The sequence below is a fragment of the Rhipicephalus sanguineus genome, chromosome 1, assembly GCF_013339695.2.
Source record: "Rhipicephalus sanguineus isolate Rsan-2018 chromosome 1, BIME_Rsan_1.4, whole genome shotgun sequence".
In the NCBI taxonomy this organism is placed as follows: Eukaryota; Metazoa; Arthropoda; class Arachnida; order Ixodida; family Ixodidae; genus Rhipicephalus; species Rhipicephalus sanguineus.
Window position 1 is genome coordinate 172490481 of NC_051176.1, and position 26946 is coordinate 172517426.

At 44.7% G+C, this 26946-nt stretch overlaps 1 protein-coding gene across 1 annotated transcript in view; it reads right to left on the reverse strand.

Moving 5' to 3' along the window:
- The window catches only part of LOC119402361 (bifunctional heparan sulfate N-deacetylase/N-sulfotransferase), an 87585-nt gene extending 60639 nt beyond the window's left edge, over positions 1–26946 (reverse strand). Inside the window, exons 1-4 of the mRNA XM_037669501.2 lie at positions 26773–26946; positions 17879–17964; positions 8918–9543; positions 3345–3574 (exon numbers count right to left, since the gene is read on the reverse strand). Of these exons, the coding sequence (XP_037525429.1) occupies positions 3345–3574; positions 8918–9485 (798 nt within the window). The 5' untranslated portion in view covers positions 9486–9543; positions 17879–17964; positions 26773–26946. The remainder of the gene's footprint in view (positions 1–3344; positions 3575–8917; positions 9544–17878; positions 17965–26772) is intronic.

Consider the following 26946-nt stretch of genomic DNA (forward strand, 5'->3'; position numbering starts at 1 on the left):
ATTGCGGCGATGCCTTCGCGGGTAAGCATCGGGAAAGAACGAAGGTGAGGCGGCGGCCACCGACGAACGCGCCAGCATGACTTATCGCCGACAACCTTATCACAATAAGTATCTTCAGATATCTGCTCGGGCACGCGTGCGGCGCAGCACTACTTTAAGCCTACTGCACGCTTTTAATAGGCGACAACCTGAACGCGCTGGGCCGCCGATCGCTGCCGCCTCGTTGTGCGGGGCCGTGTTCAAGTGCGCGCTGCTTCGTAGAAACGAAATCAGCTCGCTGTTGCGGAGTTGAGCGTTGCTGGTCGTGGGCGACGAGACACCTCTATGCATAGACGCCGTCACGCTAAACGCACGCGTACGGTACAGCAAGCGTAGCGCTTTTGTAACCATACTGCACGCTTTTATTGGGCGACCACCCAAACGCGCTTCCATCCGCTGCCAGGACCGCTAGAGCGTCGCGGAGTGCGCATCGCTTGCAGGAAGTTCGTCATCGCCGCGTTAAACAAGCTCATCGCTGCATCTGTGCACGGTCTGGTGCGAAGTGGGTACGAAGAACACTCCCACGACAAATGCGCGCGTGCGGTACAGCAAGCGGCCCGGCAGTGACGCCGTGAGCCGAGAAGGCGACGCGCTGCACGCAACTAGCCAGGAGCCGATCGGCTCCACGCAGCCGTACCGCGTTTCACTGGAACTGTGTCAGTTTTCATTTAGTAGCAGATCGCGGTACAGACGCACACACATATATCGCGGAAAGCCGACACTGTCCGTTCTGTCGCTACGTTGGTCACTGCGTATACCGGACCCTGTAATAGTTCCGAAATGCTCCTGCCACCGCGCGCTATCGGCACTATCGGACGGTCGTGCGAGAGTACCAGAATCTTTTCTCCAGTTTGGGAAAAAGAAAGAAAAGGCTTTGCAGTGGGTACTTTAGGCAATATTTGCTGTGGCACTGTATTTATTTCTGTGTTGGCGGCGATGGCGTATGCGAGGAGATGCAAATTTTTACTTGGTGGTTAATGCGTACTACCGTTTAGTGCGTAGTTATGCGGCATTCCCGGCAGGTACGCATTAACGAGGTTCCACTGTATGGTGTTGTACAGTACGCAGACTGAGATCTCTTGCTCCTGCTGTGCGCTGCATCTGTACGGATATTTTGGACGCCACAAGAGGTCAATACTGCAATGGACAATGATTATGTCATGTGCATCACATGGAAATTCTTCTTCACAAGATGGCTGCATGTTCACATGCAATTCATCATTGACAAGTTCGTGCAAATATTGCAAATCAGTTCTGCGGAATCCCGCAAGGTGGCGGCAGGGGTAACAAAGGGAAATTGACAATGTCCCGATTGTAGCACGAAGCCACAAGGAAATCCATACGGATTTCTGAGAAAGAAAGCTTCCTAGTTGAAAAAGAATTCGTCCTGGTGCGGGTATCGAACCCGAGAACAATGCCTTTCCCCTTTTCAATTTCCCTTTCTTACCCCTTCCACCACTTTGCTGGATTCCGCAGAGCTGATTTGCAATATGATGTGCCCATGCGCTTCGAGTTGTCTATGAATTCATGCTTGCGCTGCCAGTTGCTAGCTTCCTGGTTAGCTAAATTGGTAGAGCGACCGCCCCGGAAACGCGTTGGTCCCGGATTCAATCCCCGGACCAAGACAAATTTTTCGTCCTAGGAAGCTTTCTTTCTGAGAAATTCATATGGATTCCCTTGTGGCTTCGTGCTGCCATCAGGTGGTTAATAATTCTTGGGGTTTAGCATCCCAAGACCATGATATGATTATAAGTGACGCTGTAGTGGACAGTTCTGGAAATTTCGACCACCTGGGGTTCTTTAACGTGCACCTAAATCTAAGCCCACGGGCCTCAAGCTGCCATCGGGTGGGTGTTAATTTCCCATTCTTGTTACTGAAAATAGCACAAGTGGCTCAAAAGGGGCATAAATTACAATACTGATACGAGACTTTCGACGAAGTGTGAAAGAAGAGAAGGAAATGAGGTTGCATTCTGGGTTATGCCTTCTGCGACCAACCGTCATCCCGCATAGTAAAATAAACATTTCACCATAACAATGATAATGATGATGATGGCAGTAAACATGGTGCGGGTCCACACTAAAGGATGCATAAATGGTGACGTTTACCTGCGACGATGGTGAAGTGGTTATGGTGCTTGGCTGCTGAACCAAAGGTCGCAGAATCAAGTGCCGGTCGCAACAGACACATTTCAACGGAGGGAAAATGCTAGAGGCCCGTGTGCTTTGCTTTAAGTGCACGTTAAGAACCACAGGTGGTCGAAATTTCCGGAGCCCTCCAATACGGCGTCTCTCATAATCATACCGTGGTTTTGGGACGTAAAACCCCAACAATTATTATAATGGGGACACATTTTGGGGAAACTAATGTCTGAGCTATGTATGGTGTGACTTCTAACAAAATTGTCAGATGCACAGCATGGTGTCCTAACTTGCACATACACTGACGCATGATTCTCAGCAGCCAAATTATGCCACATGTTTGCACTGCACATGTAGAGGACACTGATTTTTGAAGTGGCCAATCCTACAAAGTGGATATGAGCCATCTTTACTGGGAAAATAAAACAAACAAATAACCATGGAACGATTTCGTTCCGCGGTCACCTGCACGTGCAATGGAGCTATTTCAGCTTTCTTTAGTTTGGCATTGAAATTTAACGATTTGGAGCGGCTGAAACTTTGTTAGAAGACAACGGCTCCGCTCCATGTGCTGCATGACATCACACGCGCCATGGCAAAATGGTGGTCGTCAACGGTAGGCGGGATTTATAACCAGCGACTTCTAGGGCTCATTTTGCACTGAAATATTTTTTTACAGATTATTTTGCATACATGTACAGGCACAATAGACCCTCTACCATTTTTGACTGAAAACCGCAATTTGTTGTGTGACCGTGTCGTGGCCCCTTTAAATGCAGTCTTCAATGGAGAAGTTCTAAATCCTAAAGCATTTACAGAAAACATTAGATGTCTTATAAGAAAACATCTGTAGACCCCTGCGATGTGTGTGGAAAAATTTGCCCACTAAAGCGTTAAACGCACAGGCTTCAATAGAGAAGTTTTAAAGCCTATCGAGAAATACCCACAAATGATTTCTTTCCACGATGATAGCCCTGCTACGGCTTTTAATTTTTGTCAGCCTGCAACAAAACATGAGAGATTTGAAAAAAGTACCATGTGACGAGGAGGTACTTGCCTGCAGATTCATTTAGGTCCTCAAAGTTTGACCACATTTATTGCCCTTACGCTGCTACTGTAGTAATTATCACAACATCCAGGTATTTGTAAGAAAAAAAAATTACCTGTACAACAGTAGTGTGTGGCCCATTGCCATCAGCAATATCATCATGCTGTGACCTAGCTTGTGCCAAGGGAACAAAAGTAGAATGGTTCGGCTGAAACACTGTCCAATCTTCACCAGGTAAGTTGCCTGAAAATGTTTCTCCAGCCCGGGCGATTCTCAATATGGATGACAGAGGGTTCAGCTGGTAGTCTTTCAGGGCCATATTTGTGTGCATGTACAGAGGAAGACCTGTTCAAAAGGGAAGAGGTTGATGTCACCAATTAGTACATGCCACAACTATGTGACGCAAAGCATACTTTCTAACTGCTAAGTTTGCATGCAAAGTCAAAGAGGTAATTAAAAAGTATAAAAGCGGTACAGCAAAGGCTGCGATACCAGCATCACATATGCTGACTTGAATAAGAACCATCTTGTGCACAGGTGGATACAGCTATGAAAACTAAAATATTAAGAATGATAGGTATCCCTGTAGAGAAACTGTTACTGACAGCCAGCAATTGTAGCCCTTGAAACGTCTTGAATTATAAAGAGAATTAAAAACAGAGAATACAAAACCATGCATGCTTTCAAAGCAAGACTGAAAGCCTTAATGACTATGACTGCTTTTAATTAAACATATACAATGAGACTACAGTCAATGCATAGAATAACAGAGAGCTGCGCTAGTTGGTAGGTATTCATGTTAAAAAGACTGAGCGTGCAAACACGAACGCAGGAGAGAAGTCAAGACACCACAAATGCCGTTCGTGGTGTCTTGACTTCTTTCTTGTGTCCATGTTTGCACGCCGTCTTTTTAACATGAGCCAATGCATGTCAAACCATGTGTGTCAACATTCACAAACCACTGAAGGTCACCAAGGCACACATACCACAAATACTCTGCACATCCAAGCATTGTAAAACAAAGGTTAGCACACTCTACTCTAGACGAGGTCACCAAGCTTAGAAGAAAATGTTTTATAAAAGAAGAGGCCGTACCAACGAAGCATGAGCCTAATAGCCTTTCAGAACCCTCTGTACATTATTCATTACATCAATATACCTTGTTGATAAAACAGAGATTAACTGCTAATTTCGAACGTGCAGACCCATAATTTCTTTGTCTGCATAAGTGAGGCAAATGAAAAGCCTAATGCTAACACTACAGTCCAAGAAAAAATGAATGTCCACTTTGAATGAAAAACTAACACCAATTCACTTGAGGTATGCCTTGGCATCTGAAAACTCAACCTATTGACAAAAAAAAATGCACAATATTATCAATAACATGCACAGATCAATAGATGGCAAAGAAAGAGTAAATGTTAGCATCATATACAGAATGTTCTGAAAATCACCACCCAAGCACGCCGTATAGATGGTTAACCAGCGAAGGTGAAACGTGCGACCCCAGTGTGTATCACTGTGTAACTCCCGATGGTTCATTAATGTCTTTCCCAATTATTGGTTACGTCTGTCCAGAAATCTTAATTAGTGTTTGCCACTAGTGTGTTCCCTTATTCATTTTTAGTGGACCAGAGGTGAGTAGTGAGATTTGGAGATTTTCCCAATATCTGTGGCACATATGTTTTTGCCCGCGGACGACTTCATTTTTAGTAGGCCAGTGGCTAGTAGTGGGGCTTGCCCAATTTCTGTGGCACATATGCGCAGAAGTTTTCGCGTGCATAAGACAAATTTTGGTTTCGCCTAGCCATATACAGCTTTGCTGTAAAAGTACAGAGTGGTACTGACACAAACATTTTGGCTGGGTTTTGCTGCAATGTGTTTCTAGGGGCCTGTGAGTCATAACACGGCACATCATTTGCTGCAGCATGCGAGAGATAATTAATTACAGGCTCCTCATTACCGACCAGTCTCAGTTTTGGTTTGAGAGAGCTCCAAAAGCAACAATCTGCCGGGTGCAACTATCACCACCTAGCATGTGCAACGCTTGACCATGTCAGCACACAGAACTGTGACAATATTCCGTACGGTTCGCATCAAGAAGTCCTTTCGAACAGGAAACGGGAAAGCAGTGTCGCCAAACACAATACTTTCAATGCATGTGCTGCGGCCACGGACTCGCGAGCAGCCGCTGAGAAGTAGTCTGCTGGTGCAAACGCGGCAAAAGAGTAATGATGACTATGACGTCATCATAACTTGTATCGGATGCAGCATGGTGACATGAGGAAAGTAAGGGGGTCACCGTCGAGTCACAAGGTTGTCAATGCCACGAGCTGCGGCCGGCGCATAGCGCTCGATCACGCATGAGACCTTCAAAATTTATACAAAATACCTTCCAAGCCATATTCGCAGTTGATATTTTGCAGATGGGTGTGTTCAGATAAAAACGTCTGTGCATGTCCGCGGACCCCCATTAATTTCACTGAAAAAAATATATTTTGCGTTTCAAGGCCCCAGGGTCACGAAATCATTCTTAGTTTAGCGAAAAAGATTAATAATATCTAGGGTTTAACGTCCCAAAACCACGACATGATTATGAGAGACGCCGTAGTGGAGGGCTCCGGAAATTTCGACCACCTGGGATTCTTTAACGTGCACCTAAATCTAAGTACACCGGCCTCTAGCATTTTCGCCTCCATCGAAAATGCAGCCGCCGCGGCCGGGATTCGATCCCGCGACCTTCGGGTCAGCAGTCGAGTGCCATAACCACTAGACCACCGTGGCGGGGCAGTGAAAAAGATTTTGCCTTAGTAAAAAAAAATTCTGAAGTCTCCCCTCAGCAGAACTGCTTTTTGCAAATTGCACGAAAATGGGATTTTGATGAGGTCCTACAAAATAAATACTGTAGCTGTGAGTCTCAAAATTTTTCTTGGCATACTACGAGTAACGTATATTTATCAAATATTGTTATCTTGCGGTTGCGTTGCCTGTGTTTTATGAAAAAAAAAATTGCAAATACGGCACATTGTTCAATAAAGCTCTAGTTTCAGATTTTTTCTTCCGCGTCTATAATACTCAGAATTTCCAAAATTTCCCAGAGTGTTGCCACACATTAGTTTAACAATTGCGTTAAATATGATTGCCAAGAATGGTGTCAAACGCAAACCAAAAATGCATAAGTGAAGGCATGTCTATAAAAATGCAATACTTTGAAATGCAACTTAAAAACCCATCTTCAATTTTCTTTAATCTCCCCAGAATTAAAGCCCAGTGTGTGCTCTAAATGAATCTGTAAGACATGTGGTATTATTTTTGTGAGATCGGAGTTACAAAGCCGCCAAAGTGCCCTAATTGACGTTTTCTGCGCAAACACTTAAATGAGCGAGCATGTAGCTATTGTTGCCACTGTGATGATTTTTTACGTCTTAAATATGTTCTCTCGTGTTCACGAAACATCAAATTGACAGAAAAGAGATGAAGTGTTGCTTTAAAGTGCAAACTTGCATGTATGCGCACTTGTAGTCATCATAGCATTGTTCCTGGCGAAAGCAATTATGGGAAAAAGTTTGTCTAGATGTACACTCGAGTCGGGTTTTCGCATGCAACAGTTTCGTCAGCCCTAATGCACACAGTACGCGAGACAGGCATTGAAGGAAGACTGGGTCCACGCAGAAAGTGTCTTGGAGACGGCACCAACGATCTCCGCATTCTTGCGCCTGGCGTAGGACGTCCGACAATGGCGTTTCCCTTCACCGCCATCTTGAGAGGAGAAATTTCTGTTAAGTAAATGACTAAGTTTAGCTCCTCAACAGCATTTTGCTCAGGAATAAAATTTTTGAGAGAGACAGATGCATCTGTACATTTTACGACGATCTGTTTGAAGAGGCTGAAGCAGTATCCAAGATGGAGAGAGTTTCTTCTGGCATAAAGCCCAGGAACAAGGCGTTATCCAAATCTTTTATAGTCCGAAAGTTGCACTTATAGGGGAGACCCACGCCGTGGGAGGTGCTACGGTGCCTGGCGCTGTCAGTCAATGTGGGGAGAAAACTGGTTACTCAAGTGTTGACCCCTCCGCTGTCCCCTTCAAGCTGCCTTGAAAACGTGTTGCTTTGCTCGCACGCTGAACGCGTTCTGCACGTGTTTTGAGAATTCCGCATCGCACGCGGTTAGGATGTCCGCATGGCAGCGATTTGGTGAAAGGTAAGCGTCTGCTTAGCCATGTAGCAGATGCGGAGCAAGTGATAGCAGACGACGCCGTCCTCGTCAGAGCGAAGTGCATTTCGCAAGTGAAGGACGGCGCTGTTTACGACGTGAAGTTAGCACAATGTTCTGTACGTTCATAATTATATACCTGTTTTATTTGGTTTTCTGTGTGTACTACGCACTCTCTATGTTTGTTACTCGATGCATGGGTAAGGCCGCTTCTCATGCTTTAGGTTAAGCGGCCCTAGCGCTGTAACTGCTATTATTTGGGATACCTTAATTTACTAGCAACCATTCGAGTTATTGCGCGGTACGCAACACTCCAAAAATAAATGGTCTATTTTGGGCTTCTTTCTTTCCGGCAGCAAAAAGGGACATCTATCTCACGTGTCCTTCCTTGCATTATCGCAGTTCTCATAGCCGGTACTCCGAGTTCACGAACAGCGTGCGTACTATGAACGTGACATAGCATTATTAATAGGGAAATGACGAGCGCCCAGCTTTCATAAAAACTTTTTTTTGTGCAATCTGCGGAGAAATAGCCAATTGCTGTCAGGGCATTTTACAATAACAGGAGCTGAGCTAGTCGGTAAGTATTCATTCTAAAAAGACAGGGCGTGCAAACACGGGCACAAGAAAGAAGTCAGGACACCACAAACGGCGTTTGTGGTGTCCTGACTTCTTTCTTGTGTCCGTGTTTGCACGCCCTGTCTTTTTAGAAGGCATTTTATCTTGGTCACTATCGAAAGTGCACCGTGTTGTATGGGCTGTACCTGCACACTCAGTAACAACTAGTTCACTGTATCTGCCAAAAAAAAAACCAATGGACGTGCAACAACGGCTGATGCTTTTTTTTTTTTTTGTCGTAGTTGTCGTGGTCGTGTCCACTCAAACGTGAGCTTTGCATCCATGCCTGTCTGTTTTTTTTTCGTGCCATCTGTTTGGGAATCGGTAGAATTTCACTGGTGGAGTCAACCCCTCCATGTTTGCATGGCCATTGTGACAGTTGACAACGCAGCAATAGTTCCTCCCTTTCTGTCAGGGTGACATCGCGGAACGAGGGGCGTTTCACGTGCAGCGCGTTTCGCAAATGCGTGGGAACGAAAGGAAACACAGGGGTCGTAACACTCTGCAGTTGTACGCTTTTTCCGGCAGGGGAATGGCAAGCGCTGGCGTCGGCGCGCAAACTTAAGCGGTAAGCGGTTCTACCCTATAGCTAATCTTTTTCTTGTGCTTGTTCAGATTGCGCTAAACTATCGCTTTGAGCTGTGCAATTGAACCATTAGATTTTTCATCAACTTTAATTGCTTTCCTTTTGTGTTGTAATTACTAGACTTCCAGGATGATAAAAGACGAAAGTTGCATCAAGAATGTCAGAAAAATACACCAACCCTGGGACATGCCTATTTCTGAGTGGAGACATCCATTTTCATAAAAGGAACCAAAATTGAAGTTGCATTCAAACTATACTGTGCTTTCACTTACCAGAAAGCTGAGCACCTGTATAGGTGTCCTCGCGTGGTCGAATGAAGCCAATGATGCCAACGCTGTACTCCCGGCAGTATTTGTCAATGAGCTCCCTATTCCACTTGTGCATGGCAAGGTACTTTTCGAAGTTCTCAAAGACGATCACAGCAAACTTGCCCTTGTCCAGGTTTGTGAGCACCGGCAGCGTCTTGCCCGTCGTCTCCACCTTGAAGCGGAAGCGGCTTCCCTCGAGAATCTCACAGATCTGTTTGCCCAGCTTCGAGAACTGAGTTTCAACGAACACCAGAACGCGAGGGTCAAGGCGGAGCTGTGCACTGGATGCATGTACATTGGCAGCACTCTGTTCGTGAGGCCCACCGCCATCAAGCTGCGAGCGACACTGGAAGGTGGGGCGTGGTGGCGGAGGTGACCGCAGAAAACCCCGGAGCGAGTTATGGTTGATGAAGTAGACAGACAAGAGTAGAGAGCTGAAGCCCAGGACCAGTGCCCCGAGCATGCAACGTCGGATGCTAATCTGGCTGGCATGGCACCAGGGAGACACGGCACTCAGGCTTTTCAGCAGCATGGCTCAGCCGCCAGGAGCCATGCTCCAGGTGGCACCCGCTGGCTGTGCCTTTCACATCCTGTTTTGAAATATGCACACCTCATTAGAACTCTCACAGGTGTGCTAGCTAAAAACAAGGGCCTGTCATGTGCAGGCCAAAAGAGACAAACTAAAACACCCATGTAATTAGTTATCATTATCATCATCCCCCTATTTTAAGTACACTGCAGGTCGAAGGCATCTCCCAATAATCTCCAATTGGCCCTGTCCTACACTAGCACATTCCATTTTACTCTGGCAAATTCCTTACTTTCATCACCTCACCTTATCCTGTGCCGTCCTCAGTCGCACTTTTCATATCTTGGTATCCATTCTGTCACTCTAAGTGACCATTGGTTATCTCTCCTCATTACATGACCTGCACGGGTCCCTCCTTTTTTTTTTCCCAATGTCAACTAATATATCTGCTACCCTTGTTTGTTCTCTGATCCCCTCTGCTGTCTTCCTATCTCTTAAAAGCATATTTTTTTGTTTCATCGCATGCTGTGTGGTTCTTAACTTCTCCAAGAGGCTGGCTTAGTGGGCTAGTTGGGAATGCCTGCCAAGAATGCCTCCCGTATGTGCACCAGCCCATCCTTATCCTTTGGTAAATTGAGTAGGCTCCCCTGTAAGTATTTGAGCTAGATGTACTATCGGCATTAAATGAAACACGAACAGTGGAGCGCATGGCCTAAGCATTAGCAATGGTATAGTGCACACCTTCCAGTCATCACCATTAACAGGTGCGCACATCAAGTTTGGCTGCACTGCGCAATCCCCCTATAGTGCGATATTTTCATTTCTGTTCTAGTTCTGATATTTGAAAGGAAGAAATTTAAAATAAAAGAAATTAAACAATAGTGAAATGACCAAAAGTGCTCAGCACGTCTACGCTGGCCACCATTATCACTATATCAGAACTAGAACAGAAGCAAAAATACCACACTAGCGCGCAGTGCTGCCAAACCGGATGTGCATGCCTGTCAATGGTGATGACTGAACGGTGTGCACTACATCGTTGCTAATGCTTGGGCCATGTACTCCACTGTTCGCATTTCATTTCATGCCAATACTACACACTCTTCTACAGGTTCTAGGGCCCGGATGCTTATCGCAATCTCTCATTCTTTCACCAGGCCACCTTCCTTATCTTTGTCTTCTGAATAAAAATCTTCAACACTACTCTTATTGCTTTCTCAGTTTAGATCTTCAATTATATTTTGCAATTTGCAGCCACCATTTCTAAAGACCACAATGTAACCTGCAGACCACAAGTTGCTGACATATTTTCCATTACTCTCTGACCTTATTTCTCACCAATCTAGTCGTTTAAATTACCTTAATATTTTATATTATGCTGGAAGTAGGCTGATCGCTCTGTAGTTCTTCAAGTCTTATGTCTTCTTTCTAGTGCATTAACAAAATATATTGCCATTCTTCCAACTCGCTGGCACATTTGAAGTTTTAAGGGACAGCTGACACCAAAATTCCAACCTCAAGATGTTTGTGTTATTCCATTCTCCAGCATACATAGGTACCACTGACTGAGAATTAGTTGCAAACGTAGCCGTGAACATATTATAATATGACTCCAAAGTAAGCGCAAATGCTCCGCAGAGTTGGCAGCACTTTGCAACATCGTATTCAATATGACATGTTCAGTGGCTGTTCGAACTCCCTGTAGAATTTCACCAATTCCACTGTATTGTCGATGTCACAGACAGACAAGTTAGCAGAGCGCACAGAACACCACCCAGACTGGCACATGATGGAGGCCTTTTTGCACTTCTCCTCTCTCGCTCTATTGTCATGCTGCTCTCACTGGCTGCCCACCACTGGTTCTGGCTGCACACCACTGGCTAAAGCCCGAACCACACGTACGCTGGCCGAGCGCGCACTGTACGTTGGCTGTACGCTCTCCGGAAGCCGCGCATGCGCAGACGAAGCAAGCGCGGCAAAACACGCGCGGTACGCAAGTGTTCGCAGCGACTGATATCGACCTTGAAACGGCGTGCGTTCGGAAGCGCTTGGAGCCATGCAAATACGGAACTGTGGCATGGCTGTTACCAGCACTGGCTTGATCGACGAATGATGATGCCCATCATGTGAAAAATTTGTTATCATTTACTTTTACATGCATCTAACAATAAAAAAGGTAACAGAAGGAGGTTTTGTAAGTATTCTGATGTACTATCAGTAATTTTGTACAAAACAATGTCTTCCACGTATGAGGAAACGCGCGCTCGCGTGCGCCTTCGAGCGTAGTGTGTGGGTGGAAACCGCCATTGCTTGCCGGACACGCCCAGGATGCGCACGCTGACGCACTCCCTGTGCGCGTTTGGGAGTGTATGTGTGGTTCAGGTTTTAAAACAACACTGGCATGCAGCCATTCACATTTGCCACCATGGCTATGAGTGGCACTGGCTAACACTCCCAGAATTACATGTACAAAAATACCCAATAAAGTGGATTGGGCAACAACCGCCGTCGTAGCTCAATTAGTAAAGCATAAGACATGCAATTCAAAGGAAGGATGTGGGTTCAGTCCCCACTGGCAGGTCGTCTTTTTCGTCCACTTTCCATTCATGCCATCATTACCCCACTGCAGTTAAAAACTACAAGTAATGTCCCCTATGCTTTCCGAAGCGTCGTTAGGTTGTGTCTAACAAATAAACGAGCCCCTCAATCCATTTCCTTTTCTTTAGTGGCATCTTAGGTGGCATAAAGAGGAATATTTTTTCGGAGGGGGCACATTCTTTCCCTTTAAGGCCCAGGCAGGAAAGTTGCATTATTTTATGGTAGTTATGCTATAGTAGGCTACAGACAGAAAACTTGGCAGAAGAACGAGCCTAGTTCTTCACACCCTAGCTGATATCGCAGCACCCACGTAGTTTATTCCTTCCCAAACACGCCCACGGCGCCCCCCCCCCCCCTCCGGTTCAAAAAGCATCCTCTCAATGTACATGAAGCTTGAGCACACATGATCCTATGGTACTCCAATGCAGCGACGTGCTTGTTTCTTAGATACTGGGTGGCTGTTCTGGAGCGATGCCAAAATGAGTCATAATTAAAGATGCTAGCATTAATTATATACATTACCTTATATAGCATTTACAATTCAGTTTTGAGATTATCAGACATTGATCCACTTATAAATGCATAAAAATCACAAAAGAAATTTGGCTGTCATGGGTTCTTTACCACATTCTGTGCAAAGTGCTGCAAGCTTCTTTATTTGTATATATAATCTCATCCACCTTTGATCACATCGGCTGTTATGCCACCTTCTCCGGCCAGTTTCCCATGAGACATGCCTCGTAGAGCCCTTCTAACCTCATCGATAGTTACACAGTGAACTTCAGTGTCCTGCTTTGACTTCAATTTCACTACAGGTCAGATGGCTTGTTTGTGAACTGTACAGTTTCGAGCAAAAGTCTTCTGCCACCTTCAAGTCATTCAAGCTGCTAATAATGTTGCGTTGCTTATGTTTTAATGCATGCATTTTGGTCCTTTCTATAGAGAAATCCTAACCACTTTGATGCTGCTGCCTTTTTACTGCTGCCTCTACCAACGTTACTAGAACAAACTCAGTTTCAAAGCTCCGTATCTCCGCCAGCGGAGGAGGGTGGTCCGAACGGCGGTCGCGAGAACTAGCGGCGCTGCAGTTCCGTCTTGCGCCACTATCGGCGCGTCGTCTCCTGCCACGGCATAACGCTGCGATGCGCCGCGCAGTTGCTCGTGGCATCTGCGCGCCAGCTTTCTTATTGTACTAGTTAGATGGATGCTTAGGTGGATATGCATAAGGTCGCCTGTATGCATTGGCCCGCGTGCGTTGTTCATTGATTGGCTAAGAATCGATGTTCGGTCTATATTGCCACGTCCACTTCTTGTTTTATTTTGATGTATTCAGGTTTGACCAGCAAGGACGGTTATCAACGCTCGACGCTGTCCGCGAAGCAGTGTTCGAGAAGCTTTGCGATTGTAATAGATCGTTTTGGTAAGATTTCGCGCTGCACGCGAATGTTCCAGCTTTGTCAAGAGATAACGCCGCCACCAGCGATATCGCTGGAAAGTTCGATAGCGCCTGTATAAAGCCGACGCGCTTGACTGTTTGTCAGTTGATCGACGGTCGACGCTCTGTTCGCCGCCAACAGTGTATTGCTGTAGTTTGACTTTCAGTTTCCCGGCCAAAAGTTCGGCCAAATAAAGAGTTTCATCTCGGACCTGCTGACTGCTGCCTTCGTCAACTTCACGACCCTTTGACAATATTTGAGCTGTCTACATTGCGCTTAACTTCCAAGCATAGGTGTTTCTAAGCGAATGAGGGTTTTCAGAGTATTTTTTATAACTATTACCATAATTTTAGCCGCTGCCGTCTTATCTAGATCAAGAACAACCCAACACATTTGTAAAAGCCTTTATAGTGCACAAAGAAGCGTACTTACTCGAGATACAAAAACGTTCTAGAAAAACAGTACTCATGTTTCTACAATTTATTGAAAAAAACTTTCTCGAAAAACATCACCAATGCTTTGCAATGTTTACAAGACACGTTTTCGTGACGGTTAAAGGGATACTGACCCAAAATCGGAAAATTTTACGAGGACTTGGTAAATGATATCTCAGTGTGCGATTACATCGAATAGATGTCTGCTCTGAGCAATTATTTCAGCGGATAGTTGTATTTTCGGTGTCTCATCTTTCTACGTCGCATCCTTCTACGCTGCCTTAAACAATTCGAACAGATCGGCCGTGATGTGAGCACCGAGCAGTTATTCGCGCGTACTCTGTCGCTAGAAGAGTCGTCAGTATTCAACTTCAGTTTTTCAACTTCACCGAGCAGATGTCCCATGCCCGCAGCACTCCTTACACTGTACGACAGCCATTTGCGTTTCGTGCTGTAGCCGTTCACTACGCAGTTAAATTGGCTCGTCAACTACAATTATCTTTTGCACAAGTAAGTCTCCCTTCCCGAAGCAAAGTGTGGGATTAGGCTAGTTGGTATTTCATTATTAAACTGCTCAGCGCAAAAAATTTGACACGGTACACATAGAAAAAACGAGGACCAGCGCTGGTCCTCGTCTTTCCTATGTGTACCGTGTCAAATGTTTGCGCTGAGCAGCCCGTTCCCGAGCTGGCGAATGTAAAATATTCCGCACATCTTGTTCAATACCTCGTCGTAAAATCTCTAGAAAATCCACTGCTTCGAAGGCATAGCGACAGCTGACAACTGATCGAATGTCAGTGTGATGCAACTCTCATTCTCGGTAGCGTATATATGCAATAGCCTGCCTTTCGTTTTGCTGTTCTATTTCTGGCCGCTCCTCCAAATTGGGCACTGGGCTTTCGCGGGACGCCGTGCGTTTTGGGGGGATTTGTGCCTAAACCCCCAACATTTTGGCTTTGAAATGTGGGGTGGAAGTGCTGGGAACAAGCGCGGCACGGCACCTGGCACGAGTTCCCACTTTCCACGAGGGATCAAAACTTCTCGTCCCGCAACGACACGACGATAGTGCTTTACAATGTCGTCACTCTCAAAATGAACGTCACAGACCTTGCATTTCGCAGTAAGCTTTCTATCTTTGCGATGCAAAGCTTGAATGGCGTAGGGTCTTTTGCAGGTCCGAAGAAGTGTCGTGAAGCGGAGTCGTCGTTGCGGTAGCCGCTCTTGCAGCCCGGCGCAAAGCAAGTCGGCATACCGCTGTGAATCTGTTCGCTCTCGTTACGCTTCGTACATAATGCACGTGTATTCGTGCAAGACACTAAGCCTGGTCAAGAACAGTCGCAAAAATGACGAGCTAACAAAGCGCAGACGATGCTGCAACCCACGTGCGCTCGTACATCGGCGGCGCCGATCACAACAAGCGCCAGCCGCGGGAGCTAGACGTGACTGCAGCGCCACTAGTTCTCACGACCGCCACGCGGACCGCCTCTCCGGCGGAGCTTTTTTTAGTAACGTTGGCCTCTACCACTGACCTTATAGTACCATATGTTGCCGAGTTTCCTTTTGATCAGCTTAAACAGTTCAGCCAATTATATATTATCTTTGCAGTAGTTACTTTCACCTGTTATCATTTCTTTTATTATAGGTCTTTAGTGGTTTGAGAGCGTGCTTTACTTTCTGTCTTGGTGCTTTGCCTCCAATTGCAATTGCTGCTTCAGAAATCAGTCTAGTTACGACTTTGTTTGTATCCTCTTTGTCATCATTCTCTTCCTTGTTTTCAAGCATTGTATTTGTTCTCAAGTGCAATCCTAAATTATTCTGTTTTTACCCTCATTACATATAGGTTGGCCTGCTTATCAGTGATTAATTTTGTTCTTGTCCTGTTCGTGTTGTGTGCAATCTTTGCCCTCACTAACCTATGATCGCTGCATTTTACCTTACCCACTATATCTATGTCCTGTACTATGCCTGGCTCCCCCCACATTATTAAATCTACTTCGTTTCTTGTTTCTCCATTGGGGCTTTTCCCATGTTTACTTCCTATTTCTAGGCTTTCGGAAGATGGTGTTCTTGTTGATTTCCTTCTGCAAATTCCATTAGCATTTCTTCTCTGTTATTCTTAAGAGTTGATGCCATTGTTGCTGACTGCTTGTTCCTTCTTCCTGCTTTCTTCCTACTTTTGCCTGAAGTCTCACCCGACTATGGTGTACTGTGTTTATGCCTTTTGCATTGTCAGATCAACATCATCATAGAACTGCTTTACTTCGTCGTCGTCATGGCTGGACGTTGGAGAGTACCCTTGCACTACTTTCACTTTGTAGCTACGATTTATTTTTGTACCGATGCATGCTACCCTTTCATTGATGCTGCAGAATTCATCAATGTTTCCCGCAATATCTTTGTGGGTTAGAAACCCCATGCCATACTCTCACTTCTCCAGGAGCCCTCTGTGACACAGGACGCATCCATTAGTCATATTGGCTAATGGATGGATATGGACTAATGTATATGCTTCCACACTTCTAACTTCAATAAGGTCAATAATATCCCAGTTGATGTCCGTTAATTCTTCGAGCAGTTCCACTATTCTAACTTCATTGATGAGAGTTCCGAGTGTTGATGGTTGCATAGGTGGTATTATTTGTATTTTTAATTGAAGTGTAGAAATTACAAGATAAAGGGTAGCGAAAATGGACAAAAAGATAACTTGCTGCCACTGGAGACAGAACCCACAAGCTTTGTATTAGCCATGTGATGCATTACCAGTTGTGATATGGCGGTGGGTGTTCCCCCAGTTCACTTTCTTGGGTATTTATGTGTAATATTGTAGTGTTAACCATTTTTGCTAGATGGTCTCACGTGGTATGAGATCTTTACAAATAGGCAGCTTACAAACCCTCTCACTGTATTTAAAGGTATTAAACCTGTTGGAGTCTAGACCCTCACTATGAAATGAACAAAAGAATGAGAATCGAGGGGCCCATTTTTGTTACACATAACCATACGAAGTCAACAGTTAAGGAAGACAAGGAAAGCATAGTTTTTGGGCTCGGCTCTCATAGGCAACAAGTTGTTTTTTGTCCCCTTTCATTTCCTTTTACCTTATAACACCTATACTTCAATCAAAACTATGAAGGAATTTCCCTATGTGTTCCTTCGCTGCACATGGTTGCAACTACTGGATCAGGGCCCTCAATCAGTTCCCCTTCTCGTTCGCTGATTAGTGACGGTTGCAATTTCCAGCAGGTTTGACGCCTTCAGTTAGCATACCAGGGTCGAGTGGTCTGCTAACAGCTCCTAAAGTTCCCATGCTATGCAACGCCATTGGGCAAAAGGATATTCCACATCTGCCCCCATAACCATAAGAAACACTGGCTAGCACTCCTAGGCTTAAATCTCAGTTCTACACAGTCATCCAAGAATGTGGATAAGAGAACATCTGCTGTTGCAGCACAACTGGAAGTGCAACATACACATAATGTCAAGGTCATTGGTTGGGCTCCCAGAGGTGGCAAGTTGTTTTTTCATCCACTCAATTTGCTTCCCATATTTTCTACACTTCAATAAACACTACAAATAACTTCCTTTGTGCTTTCCTTGGCTTCAAATGAGTGCAAATAGCAAAAATCAAACCCCTCGATCAGTTTCCCTTTTTGTTAACACACGCACGTACTTATAAAAAATTAAATTCTGGTAAGGCACACCATAGCAAAGGGTTTCGGATTAATTTTGACCAGCTGGAGTTCCCTATTAAAATGCACCTACTTCGTCCGGAACTTGATCCAATGGCAGAGCAGCGTAATATTGCTAATAACCATGCACGCACACACACACATACACATGCACGCACGCACGCGCACACGCACACACACACACACAAGCAACAACAATTGTGCTTTACCAATTTTGTGGTTTTTGTATAGCTTCTCACCTTTTTAAAAAGATAATCATCTGAGGTAAGGGTGGGTCGCAGAAGTTGACAGTGAACGAACTTTGCTCAGAATGTGTAGCTCCACACTGTAAACAAGAAACAAAACCCATAGAGCAAACATTAACTTTCCCACAGAACATGCACGTGCACAATTTTCATATCTGAAGATTGTGAGCTCTTCAGCTTCCACAGAGAACTTGGTGACAGTAATAGAAAGAGCATGTAATATTGTAGCAACACTGATGATTAGATGACTTATTTCAGAAAAAAAAATTTCTGGTTTTGATTAGGCTACACAACTGCAATACAGTTAAGATAGAAAGGTCATGTACTTGAGGGGTTTAAAACTAATCCTTCTTGAATAGACCCTTTCCTTAGTACAAAAGTGCCCTTCTCTGCACCGTTCATTCACCCAACTCATGGTGGCAGCAGCTGTCATGGTTCAATGAAGTCAGTTCTAGCTGTACATGTTGGGACTATGTCGTTTATGTGTGTCTATATCCTGACAGCAGAGTCTATATTTTCCACATCATAGTACAAGCAAACTGCCCTTATATATGTTGTTTGCGGAAATGACTACACCTCCATCAGTTGGAGAAAGTCTGCACCATTGTCTACACCACTCAGCCATTAACTGTAATTGCATTAAAAGTAAATGCTACAGTGTTATCGTGTTCTATTTCTTGCATGCAAATGTGAGCACCCAGAGCCCCTTTTTCATGCTGCTTGGAGAACTTTCCTGTTTCTGATAAAAAATATGGTTATTGACAAATTCCTGCTTTCACATTTTCACTGACTGGCCCTTTTATTTGGAGATGAGAAGGGAAAATGTTGAAGTGCTTTCTGAATAAAATCTATAAACCCTTACACCGAATTTTATTATTGTGTGTGTTACTTTCGGTGAAGTTATGCCTTGTAGAAGGCATAACTCACTCTCCAATTCTGTGACTTCAAGCTGCTTCTGCAATAGGTGCACTCTGCATGCCTATGAGTGTCACTTGCACCCTTTGATCTAATCACTGACAGATCAGGCCAGGCTGGTGCACTTGGTCAGTTCAGTTAGTTTTGCACCAGTCACCAACCCTTAACCCTTTGCGGTCCATTGTCAGCCCCTGCCCGACAACGCAACGCGGCCGCAGTGGTCCGTGGTCGCGCACTGCTGGACAAGTTCTTTCGTGGTTGATTCACGTGCGCCCATCCACGTTACATTACGCACCATCTGTACATGAGTAAGTAAACTTCTCTTACTTGAGCTTTGAGTCTTTTAGTTTTGGACCGGAACAGATAGAAGGTGAGAAAAGGTTTCGGACCACAAAGGGTTAAAGTAAAGCCTAAACTTTCATAAGCCTAAACTTTCATAATGCATCCAAGTACACACTATGCTGCACAAACCCACTAGAACTTCCCGAATGAGAACTGCTGGCCTGCAAGGGCAACTGAAGTGCACCTGCTTATACTTTCGGTTAATCAGCTGTCACACCTGTGTCTTCAAAGAGTTATTAATTAACCACATCAAGCACTATGCAGTCAATTTATATGCTTACTTGTACATCGCCTAGCCCAGGGGTCGGCAACCTGCGGCCCGCAGGGCAGTATTATGCGACCCCCGGCACGGCGTCAGAACCCCCCTCCCCTTGTCACTTCCTATATGAAGGCCGACATGGCAGTTTTGACCTGAAATGGTGTTAGAAGGAACAAAGAAAGATCGCTTCCAGTTGGCATTGTCCCCAATCTTCACACTTAGCCATATAATGTCTTCGCTTCCTTTTTTTACACAGGTCTAAAAAATGGGGAAGGAAGGTTTTCTGAAGAAATACTAGGTCAGGAAAGAACAAAAGAAGGGGAATTTCATCCCCTATATCCCCTATACTTTTCCTATATTCTCTTTGGTCATCCCCTATACCTTCCCTATATATCTCCCAATACATCCCCTATACTTTCCTTGGCTTTCCTGCCTGTTACTTCTAAATAATGTTGTGTCTAGCAAAGAAAAACGAGCCCTTGCAATTCCCCTTCTTTCGTTCATTCATGGCGAGGGTCTCGTTCAGGCAGACTGGATGCCTTCAGGTAGTATGTGAGGAATTATTGGTCAGCTGCCAGCTCATAAAAAGATCAAATGCTTCGTGACGCCAGCAGGCAGAAAAAGTGTGTTCCACACTCGCCATCATGGCTACTAGCGGTGCTGACTAATACTCCTAGGTTTAAATGCACATATATCCTTCATAAAGTGGACGGGAGGATGACCGCCGCCGTAGCTCAGTGGTAGAGCATCAGACGCATTACTCAAAGGTCGTAGGTTCGGTCCCTGTCGGTGGCAAGTTATCTTTTCGTCCACTTTACGTTCTTTACATTTACATCATAATTACTACAAATAACATCCCCTATATTTTCCTTGGCTTTCTTGTCTGTTAGTTCTAAAAAATGTTAAATCAGGAAAAGACCTTCATACAAGAAAAAGGGAAACTCTTGTTCGGCATGCTCGCAGACGTTAAGGCTTTTGAGCTGAAGCTAGACCTTTTCGAACAGCAAGCTAGTGAGTCTAATCTTAGTCACGTCCCTTGCTGCAAAAGTTTTGTGGGAGATACAAGCACACCACTTCCCACAAATAAACCCTGTCAAATATTACGGGTTTTAAAGAGGGAGTTCGAAGTTAGGTTCTCTGATTTTCAAAAACATTCGAGTGGCATCTGATTTTTTCAGAATCCTTTTAAGGTGGGAATATGTACCTGTTGGAACTGGCTGATCTGCAGACAGACGACGAGCTCAAAGACGCATTTGATACAAAAGACACTGTGGAGTTTTACGTTGACCTCACAGGCTCAAAGTTTTCGATTTTGAAGAAACTAGCAGCAGTCATGATAATAGCGTTAGGCAGTACAGAAGTCTGAACAGACTTTCTCGAGAATGAAGTTCATTAAATCAAACTTGTATTCCTGACTAACTGATGAACACTTCCACGAACTTCTGCATCTGTCGGTGAGCAGTCTTGATGCAGGTATTTACGAGTTGGCTAAGAATGTTCAGCACCAAAAGTCACACTGAAAGTGTTTTTTGTTTTGTTTTTCTTGTAACCTACGTTTGTAAATTGCAACCTTGTGACATGCGTGCTGAAAATTATGATTTCTATTCCAGCTTTGTACATTATTGTCCTTTCATGTAATTTTTTCTCTTTGCCTGCAAAGCACCACTTCACCTCACCTCCCCCCCCCCCCATGCTTTGCCGTGCGGCCCCCGCCATGTCGGCTTCATGCAAGTTGGACATCCACCGCAATAGGTTGCAGACCCCTGACCTAGCCCAACAGTGACTAGCCCTTTCACAACCATGACATCAACTTCTTTGTCTTCAAATACATGGTCACTAACTGCAAACAATACTTGTTCCTCAGCGGTCACACACAGCGTTACAACTGACAGCTCATCCAGGCACTCTGAAAAGCCTGACACCTACTTTGTCAAGTGTGGGATTGAATGAAACATTGTGTAAAAAAGCCACAGATCACCAGCTTCTCCAATGGAGCCCTTTACCATCCCATAACAATCAGTCCATCAGATCACACCCCAAGATGGGACCGAAGAATAATGTGTGCTGCCTTCACTTCTTGTGTCTTGAGTACGCTGCCACAACCACAGACAACTCAGGCAGCACTGTAAACATAGTGTGACGGTAACTGCCCATCATGTATATAATGGATATTACGCATACGTACATAGAGACCCGCAAATACCTTACTTGCAACCTAAAGCGGCTTACAAAGATGCCCTTAATTATAGTAATAATATTAACAGATGGCATCACTGATGGAAATGGTAAAAATGAGTCATGTGCAATACATCCACACACAGAGGAAAATTTAAAATTGTGATTTAACATTTATAACTCTACCATCAAAATGGATGGAGCAAGTAAAGCATGGCATGTAACTACTACTACTACTACTTTAAAGGACCCGCTGACACCAAAATTTGAAACTCAAGATATTTGCATGCCATTCTTCTGCTTACACAGGCTCCTCTTACTGAGTATTAGTACCAAGCGCAGCCTCGGGCTTTAGTGTAGTTTTAAAGTAAGCGCGAGTGCTCATCTGAGCTGGGAGCACCTCGTGACACAGTATCTATATGACTCGCTTAGCGACTGCTTGGTCTCCCACTGACATATAGCTCCTTCCACGAGTATTGTTGACATCACACAGACATGTTTGCAGGGCTTACACAACACTACCTCGCACGACGAGGTGCCTTTGTCTCTCTCTCTCGCTCTTTGCTTTGAGCCGTGCTGTTCTCTCATTGATTCTCGATGCCAGTGGCCTAGTGGAGAACGTTATCTTCAGACAAGACACTGGTCACTATTAAGTGGAGGCTGTGTCACATGTAGTGTTATGGCAGGTGTCCTGTGCTAGAAATTTCAGCAGCGTAACACGCCTGGGATGTCACACCCTGGCTGATACCACTGCAACCACATTGTTTCAATCCTTCCCGCACACATGGACCCCAGTTCGAAAAGTGCGCTCTATATGACAACAAAATTTGAGCACCTGTTGTGTTTTAGCGCTCCACCACGGTGAGGCGCTACATTATTATGGTTTTGGGCAGGTGTTTTGAAGTGACGTCAAGAATTCATAATAATTAATGATGCTAGCATTCATTATACGTTACACTGGAACGTTTACAATTCCATTTCATGGCTATCAAAGAGGCATATCCATTAAAACATAAAATTTGCAAAAAAAAAATTTAGCTGTCAGGGGTCCTTTAGGGTTCTTAACCCTTTGCGGTCCGAAACCTTTATCCACCTTCCGTCCGTTCTGGTCCGAACCAAAAAAAAAGTCAAGCTCAAGTAAAAGGAGGTTTACTTACACTTTTAGATATGGCACCCACTGCAGTGAGAAAACGCATGTGAATTGACCATTTGCAAAAATCTGCAAGGCGGCTTTACTGCAAGGTTGTTTTCCAACCAAAAACTCTCCGTCGCAGACTGGTTTTCTCGCTCATTGTACTTTTACCGCTCCCAATTCCAGTGAAGGCACGCAAGTACGACAAAACGACCTCTTTCCCCAACTATTACTGTGGGGCCGCCTCGTACGAACCCTCAGCCTTCGCTAGGTGGACAAGGCACCGTCGTTCGTAAGAAAAAAAAAGGGAGGGGGGAGGGGGTAGGGAAGCAAAAACAGAATGAGCGAGAAAAGCAGTCGGGGATTGAGAGTTTTTGGTTGGAAAACAACCTTGCAGGAAAGCCGCCTTGCAGATTTTTGCAAATGGTCCATTAACTATGAAAGAGCGTGTCCAGCAGTGCCTGATGAAGGACCGCTGCGGCAGTGTTGCGTTGTTGGAAGGGGTCCGACAACGGACTACAAAGTGTTCATGCAATCATTTCAAATACCAAACAAATAAAGGCAAACCAAAATAAATGTGTGCGCTAAAAACTATATTTACCATAGTAATGATTATATTCACAACACAGAACACGCCCAACACAATAAATTATCCTTGCAAGGCAGAACCAAGAGTACCAATGGGGTGTCAGAACATGCAGTACCCCGAGCCCTAATCAGAACAGTTTCCTCATTGCCACGTGTTGCAGGAAAACACCCACCCGCCAAATGGCTGCCGCTGCCCGTCTTATCTTGAAGTATGTGAAAGCAACAAAAGAAGAAACAGCATGCTCGGTCACTGACGCTTAGAGCAATGGCAGCAGACTAAACAGGAAGAACCCGCAGCGCAACACTTCCCCCTATCTCACATATTTGTTTTTGTGCTTTGCTTCACATCTATGTGGCAAACAAAAAAGAAAAAAGCAGTCACATGAGGCAGAGACGTGCGCACCTCATATGTGTGCACCATCATGACTGCTTCTTGGTGTTGAACCTTGCAAACCTTGAAGGGTCTGTTTTAAAGCTTTGCAAGGCTCTGTTTAAAAATCTAGGAAGTCGGTTGGTCTAAAACAACCATACATATTTTGTATGGAGGGATAAATACAAAAATACGTTTTACATCCACAAGTGCACACAGTGCTACACATTGCACTATTAACTAGTAAATGGTGCAGTAAAATATGCAGGTATTAGAAAACTAAGTACACAAATGTCTGCGAAGCAAGATGCCATTTATGTGAGAGCCACTTGTGTCACCTGACAGTAAACATAACTACCACACCTTGATGGGTGCGTTTACACACAATAAGACCATGACAAGCCACAGAATCAGCTAGCGCAATCGGCACGACTACTCAACCCCTGGGGCACTCAGTTCTCAAAGCATATGACAATTCACCGGTGTCAGAATCGAACCAAAGACAAGAGATATGTGTGACGTGGCTTGTACCTATATTTACTGTGCTTAATGGTTACTACAAGCCACATCCCGACTTCTAAGCCATGAATGAAGTCGGATACTATGAGTGGGGCTTGTGGACAGGTGGACGTTTGTAGTTGTGTATGTATTAAAGGGCATATATTTAAAATTTGCACTAAACAACCTGAAATTTATGAGCAATCAGTGTGAACACACGTCAGCCAGCTTCGCTAAATATCTAACAGAAGTGACATTTGGTCGAGTTGGTCAAGCTAGCATCTAGGGTAACAGCCCGAGTTGAGAGTTAAGCACCTGTTTCTTAAAGGAATACTGAACAAAAATCAAAAAACATGATGACACATCGAAATTATACTCGGAACACGCGACTGTCCCGATAAACAGAGTTTATTTCACATATTTTTCAACAGTTGGCTGTATTTTTTGGGGATTGTCAGCGTGCAGCGGCTACATGCCAGCGCGAACTGTGATGTCACTTGTCACCACGGTGGATGAAGGGAGGCAACAACAAAAGAAAAAACTTTTTTTTACATCCCACCCTCTCTCTCCACAAGCCCCCTCTTTAGGGGCTTTATCCCAACAGGAGCATTGTTCACTCCCAGTGCTGTTCGTAGTGGCTCTAGGAATCTTAATGGGAGCTGAGCGGGTTTAGTGACACGTGCTGCAATGACTGGCATTGTTAACACGCCCGTTTGTTCCCGATGACGTTAACTTTACCTCCTCTAGTTCATGGCACAGCTGCCAGACACGGCTGTTGGTGAAAAACGCATTAAATTTATTATTTTCCACTAGTTTCTGTCTGAAATGAAGGTTGTGTCTACCGATTTCAGCACCCAAGCTTTCAGTTTGGCTGAAAATCTCGGCAGCAAAAATTTTGAATTTTTAAGATTATTGTTCCTCTATATCTGCACTGTTTCCCTGAACACTGATGCATGCATGAGGCAACACAATGCTGGAACAATCAACACACATTTGAAGAAAAATTGTTTGTTTAATAGTGAATGAAAAAGTGCAAAAAAACGAGGATGAAAAGGTGACACAAACATGTGCTGATTTCACTGGTGACACTGATTCAACAATCTACAGCCCATCAGCTGCCAATTCAATCCGGAGAGCTTAACCTGTCAATTCTAGCATAAGCATGTTGGTCGTGCCCAAGATCTCCCCAATTCCTTTTATTGTATCAACTACTCGAGTTTTTTTGTTCCTCAGTACGTTTTCAAAAGAGCCTCCACTGGCAAATGCTTTCCCAGGGTGGGAACAGCACATGCGAGTGTCACCCTTGACTTTTCGTGTCGTTACCCATTCACTATAATCAGAACCAACAACCCAAACAACACGACTTAAATATTGGATTAAGCAGCATTATGACAAGTAATCATCACAACGCTAAACAGCCATTTTACCATTACTGACAATAGTCTGATCTTTACATTCATACTAGTACAGGTAGAAGAGGTCCAAAGTTCAACTTGTTTAAAGTTTTTCACTGCAAAGGGGCACCATGCCACAGCCATGAATTGTTCCGACTGGCTTCAGCTTCATTTTTTACAATATTGCATTTCGTAACCTGCCAATATTTGTGAATTTGCAGCTATTTTAAACAAGTCGCCATGATAAAGTGTGCTAGCTGTATATATAGACTTAAAGGTGTGTGTGTGTGTGTGTGTGTGTGTCTACGCAAGCACACATGTTCTTTTTTATTGCTATTAAGCATATCATGCGTTAACTTTAAAAAAAAAAAACAGATTCACTGAACCACAAGCATGCCCAAATGGCGCGACAGGGGTTCGCTCCAAATGCACAAGCGCGTATACAGCGAAACGATGCGGTGCGAAAGCAAACAGAGATAAGCCGCTGTATGTAAATACAGGTAACCACGTAAGTCGCCAGGAAAAGCACAGAAATGCACGGAATGACACGACAAGCCATTAGCCGTCTCATTCTGTGCGGCACATATCGTAGGCAAGCACAGTTTACAATCGCACAACGGATTGCAGACACAGGACACACGCAATGACCGAGATTGCGGAAGGTGGGTGCTTTGCACGAGCCCAGTACCTACAATCTGGCTACGCTCAAGCGAACATGACGCGCACCGTGCTGCTTTAGGTTGTTAAAGCGACAACCAATGCTAGCAGTGCGAGGTTCGCGGACATGCGCCAGTATATTCAAGAAATGTTCAGCGCCGCGTTGGGAAAACACCATAACAACATTGAAACGCTTGTACTCATTCGTTTGGCTGAAGACCAACACCACCAGCAGCGCAGTGAAGTGCCACAGAAGGCACACGCCCTTGGACACGAACCTATGTCCACGAACCAATATATCGTCATATCTACCATCAGCAGTCTGCAAACCAGCGGCACCAACGATTTCGCCCGCAAAACCTTGGTGTAAAAGAATACCAACACTTCGTTCCGAAATGGTCGTTTCTAGCCGAAATTGAAAACGATTATTATTAGGCATTACTTAAGCAAATAGAATAACAAGTGCTACGAGTGGACTACGTGAATGAGCTGCCGAGAAATATATAGGCTTAAATGCCTGCATCCCAACAGGAGTAGCAGATATCAAAAGAGGCTCACATGATAGCGGTAACGGCGATTTCACATTTCAACGCCCGCTTTCACTCACAACTTTGCGCTTGCAGGCAAACCAGACAGGCGCAAAGCAAAAGTGAACGAGAACAAGTAAACGAGCAACTGCAAACACATTCGTCACAAGCGTCACTGCGGTATCAACAGTGTTGCCAAGACTTT